This window comes from Oppia nitens, unplaced genomic scaffold, assembly GCF_028296485.1.
Source record: "Oppia nitens isolate AA-2021 unplaced genomic scaffold, nextdenovo-longstitch-racon4-pilon3 scaffold21_pilon_pilon_pilon, whole genome shotgun sequence".
NCBI lineage: Eukaryota > Metazoa > Arthropoda > Arachnida > Sarcoptiformes > Oppiidae > Oppia > Oppia nitens.
Window position 1 is genome coordinate 240,001 of NW_026533201.1, and position 5,000 is coordinate 245,000.

A 5,000-nucleotide genomic window follows, 5' to 3' on the forward strand; every position below is an offset into this window, starting at 1 on the left:
ATTATAGCTATTGGTCTCCAATCGTTGGCCAACAACAACAACACCGACGCGGTCATCATCAATGGTAGCGATGCTGCTGCTGGTGGTAATGGTGCTGCCGATGATGATAATGATGATGACGACGACGGCGACGATTATGGCCAACAACTTGGTCGTCGTCGGCGGCCGCGAATGACAATTATGCGACCCGTATCGACACTACCGTTATTCGACTATCCGTTACGCCGATTGTTTACCGAACTATTAACTGTCGATCAGTTTCTTACATGCTATTCGTGTGCCTTAATGGAAACCCAGATACTGATTGTCAGCAACGACTACTATAAGCTGATGCTGGTGGCCGAATCCCTGTGCTCACTGTTGAATCCATTCAAATGGCAACACGTTTACGTACCTATACTTCCAAATAAATTAGGTATGAGTGTAGTGGTGATGATAACAAGGAGCTATCGCTTAACGCTTCTCATATATATATATAGATATATAGATAGTCACCAACTGTTTGATTACCGCTAACTGTTTATACTGTTATCACTTTTTCCAAATCCAGGTCTTCACTATTTGGACGCTCCGACACCCTATATAATGGGTCTTCACAAGAGCTCCAATTCGACTGCCGGCGCTCTGAACACCATTGCCTGTCTAATCGATTGCGACGATCATACTGTCAATGTCAACACGAATACGACCACTACTACCAATACCTCATCGGCACCAGTATTGGCCACTACACAGCCGCCGCAGCCACCGTTCATCGACTCATTGAAACACGATTTGGAAGCCATACTGAATGCCGATCTTAGATTGAGTGCACTGGCGAGCGGTCGTAACGGTCATACCCAGAGTGAAACAATTCAACGCCTGACACAATTGGCCAGAAAACACAATGTCATTGGCGACCGGTTTACCTATTTGGACGACTTGAAGCTTAACCAACAAATTCGTGTACTGTTTTTGAAGACAATTCGCCGACATATTCTACATAAGTATCAACAGTTTATCATAACGACAAACAATCGAAAGGTATGACTCCCGTTCCCAACACATACCCGACTCCCCATGAGACTAACAATTTTACAATAAATATAGGACTCAATACGTTTCGATACGGTTGCCTATCTATCAGATCGGCCACAATCGGCCCAACCGTTTCTCCAGCAGTTTGTCTCAACACAAATGTTTGTCTCGTTTATCGACGAAATGGGCAAACAATTGATACGCAAACAGAAGACAATGGCCGTCGTTAGTCAACACCATCATCAGTCGTTGTCCTTAAATCCCGAAACCAGTTCGCTATTTGATTCCCTATATGACGACGACTTTGAGGAACTGGATTTTTCACTATTTACCGACGAAATACTTGAATCGCGCTATCGTAGCGCTCGTCGTATTCAATTGAAAGATCTGGAACAGTCGTTACCGACATCGACAGTTGGTGAGACCGCTTCATCATCAGCCGCGACGACCACAGGGGTGACCGTATGGACACCAACATCGACAATGATTAGCTGCGATTTGTCCCGATTGTCGACCACTAGTATAGCATCGCCGCGCACTCGACGACGCTTTCAGACATTGGCCGCTACTAGAAAGCTGTCGACGTCGTCGTCCATTGGCGGCGGGGGCGGCTCGGCTGCCGATAATAACGGCAACAATAATAACAATAACAACAACAATAGCAACAATAATAATACCAATCAATTATTGAACAACGAGTTCAATGGTTTGTCCATGAATTCGCCGCTCAAATCGGTACCGAAAGCGTTGGCCGCCCAAACTAATTGGCGTGTAGTCGAAACATTGCTCCGGGAGGTTAAGGTAATTGACTGATTGATTGACATTATTTAGTTGTTAAGAGGAGTTGTCTGATTGATTGATTGATTGAGTTTTGTTTTGTAGATTAAGACAAAGCGAATCCTATTGGAAAAGATGGGCTCCGATGAGGTATCGCCAATGACTGGCGGCTCCGGTGGTAGCGGTAACGGTAGTGTTGGTATGGAAGAGAATACATTGATTGCCTCCCTGTGCGATCTAATCGAACGAATCTGGTCACACGCCCGTACCGAAGACATACGCGACATTAATCGGTGGCAGTCGGGTAGCTGTGCATTCTGGTCGCATCTGATGGCCTACTATCAATTGGAGACTAACGATACAATAGGTGTGGCCAATACTAATAATAATAATAATAATAATAAAAACAATAGAGGAGGAGGCGGTGGTAGTGGTGTGCCCAACGATATGTCTCAATTAACTCCAGGTATGGGATGGGATGGTTGACCTGAAAAAAACATACGCTATTTATCTATCGAATCGCTGTTTAATAAACTTTTTTTTATTACTCTCTCTCTCTCTCTCTCTCTCTCTCTCTCTCTCTCTCTCTCTCTCTCTCTCTCTCTCTCTCTCTCTATCTCTCTMTCTATCTATCTATCTCTCTATATATCTCTATCTCTCTCTCTCTCTCTCTCGCTCTCTCTCTATCTCTCTCTCTCTCTCTCTCTCGCTCTCTCTCTATCTATCTATCTCTCTCTATCTATCTCTCTCTCTCTCTCTCTCTCTCTCTCTCTCTCTCTCTATCTATCTATCTATATGTCTATCATTTCTCTCATTCTTTGACTCTCTTTCTCTCAAAATTGTCTCTCAAAAAGGCTTGGCGTGGGTTCTCTTCCGGAAGAGAATTGATTGTATGTCTGACTCTCTATTGTCTTATAAATCTATTAAATACTTATAAAGTAATTGTTTGTAAAAAAATTTATTTTATTATTTTATTTTTGTTAAAAATTTTATTACTATTATTTATTTGATTAAATTTATTGTCTAATGTTGTTATTATCATATGGTGTGGGGGCGGGTATTTAGCCCTGTCCAGGCCATCAGCAGCAGCCACGTTGATGGACACAAACACAAACTCGACGCCCAGTTCACCAATAAGACGTCCACCACAACAACAACAACAACAACAACAAAACATACATCAAAATCGTGTCAGCAATAGTCCATTGAAATCGTTGCCGACAACCCTACTGTACGATATCAGATCTGTTAGATCCATGTCCGACATCAAGACCGATGTCGGCAAAAGTCGGGCATTCATACGGCTATCGCTCGAACGTAAACTATTGTCAAAACATTTGCGTACATTACTGGCCAATAATGATCTATTAATGTAATTAAATTAATCAGTTAAATAATAATTAATTAATAATTAATTTTTTGTTTGTTTCCCCCCCCCCCTAAAGATCACTATACAAGAGGTACGCATTTCTTCGTTGCGAAGAAGAAAGGGAACAATTTCTGACACATTTGCTGACATTAAATGCCGTCGATTTGATGTGCTTTACAAATACGTTCACAACTAGTATATTGCGTTAGTTTTATTATTTTCCCGTTTTTGTTTGTAAATTACCCGAAAAACATAGATAATATTTACCGAAACATTATTTATCTATTCAATCTAATAGCTTATACACTGATAATTTACGGCTCACAACAATTTAACGGCTCGTTTTCGGTTACCGGTACCACTGCCGGCAATACTACGGCCATCAACCATACATCGACCGATAGCTATACGATTAGTTCGGCTAATTGTTATTCATTTAGAGTAAGTATTTTCACAGATTTTTTATTTTTATAATTATATAATTAATTAATTATTTATTTGTAATATTAATTTTTTAGCACAAAAATCTTGGTATTTTAAATACGCTAACAATTAATTGTAGTCAAAATAGTAAAATATTTATTGAACACTGTTTTATACGCAACGATCTAACTAATCATATCTATAAGTAAGCAGTAGTTTATTATTATATAAAAAAAAATTAATTTAATTTTTAAAAAAACTAATTTATATACAAAAAAACAAAAATAGGTTTTCCTGTAATCGTTGGTTAGGCCGTAGCATTGATGACGGTTCCACTGAATGCGTAATCATTGGCGATCTATTGTCCGGCAGTATAAGCGATATACTGAAAAAATACGGTCCGCCCAGCCGTAGTTCGTCGATTGGCCGCAACTGGTCCCGATCGGTGGCCAACATTAACAATAATATAAGCGATTTCTATGACGGCAGCGATCGGTTGGCGTCGCCGCAAGAGTTGCAGACATTGTTGGGCGAGTCAATCAATCAGCTAATCAAATACTATTATACTATGTCATCCATCACTACTACCACCGCTACCACTACGGCCACCGCCGATGATATGCCGCCATCAAGACATCAATCGACAACAACAACAACTACCGGTACTCCTCCGCAATCGTCGAGTAATAGACAACAACAACAAAGATATCTAACAACTCAACGAACTGGTGGTAGTAGTAGTAGTAGTAGTAGTAGTAGTCGATTATGTGGCGGTACTGGCGGTACTGTCCGACATATTGCCCAATTAGTTTTCGGCGATCGGCGACTATTGTGGATATTGACGCAAATTTTCTACTATGGCTTCAAAAACCGTAGCCGATCGTCGTTTCGTAAACAGTCATATTTGTGGGATTTCCTCCTAAGAGTCAATTGTGAGCTTAAGATTAGTCGCACAACAACTACTACTACTACTACTACTCGCCAGTCGGCGTCGACAGCGGCGGCGACTGCGGCAGCAATGGACGCGGCCGGCGGCGATGCACTCATACAGCTGGTCGACTCGATCACCGATCGGGCCATTCATTACGGAAAGGACCAAAAATTTCAGCTATTTTTGGCGCTCTCTATACGGTAATTGTTATTTTAAATATTAATAGGATCTCTCTCTCTCTCTCTCTCTCTCTCTCTCTGTCCTCATTGAGTGTTACAGAGATGGACAGGTATTTTATCATAAGTCATACCTAACTGTTCTATTGATCTATTGGTTCAGACATAACATTGTATGCCTTCCATACATGTGATCAAGTGATCAGATCTCTTAATCTCTCTCTCTCTCTCTCTCTCTCTCTCTCTTTGTCCTCAATGAGTGTCACAGAGATGGACAGGTATTTTCATAAGTAACTGTTCTATTGAT

At 41.0% G+C, this 5,000-nt stretch overlaps 1 protein-coding gene across 1 annotated transcript in view; it reads left to right on the plus strand.

Annotated features, from left to right (window-relative positions):
• Positions 1-5,000, plus strand: part of LOC128953223 (DENN domain-containing protein 5A-like) — a 6,558-nt gene that overhangs the window by 1,145 nt on the left and 413 nt on the right. The window contains exons 2-10 of the mRNA XM_054298699.1: positions 8-415; positions 551-1,023; positions 1,090-1,818; positions 1,900-2,260; positions 2,860-3,166; positions 3,240-3,367; positions 3,462-3,604; positions 3,682-3,791; positions 3,875-4,717. Coding sequence (XP_054154674.1) covers positions 8-415; positions 551-1,023; positions 1,090-1,818; positions 1,900-2,260; positions 2,860-3,166; positions 3,240-3,367; positions 3,462-3,604; positions 3,682-3,791; positions 3,875-4,717 — 3,502 coding nt within the window. The remainder of the gene's footprint in view (positions 1-7; positions 416-550; positions 1,024-1,089; positions 1,819-1,899; positions 2,261-2,859; positions 3,167-3,239; positions 3,368-3,461; positions 3,605-3,681; positions 3,792-3,874; positions 4,718-5,000) is intronic.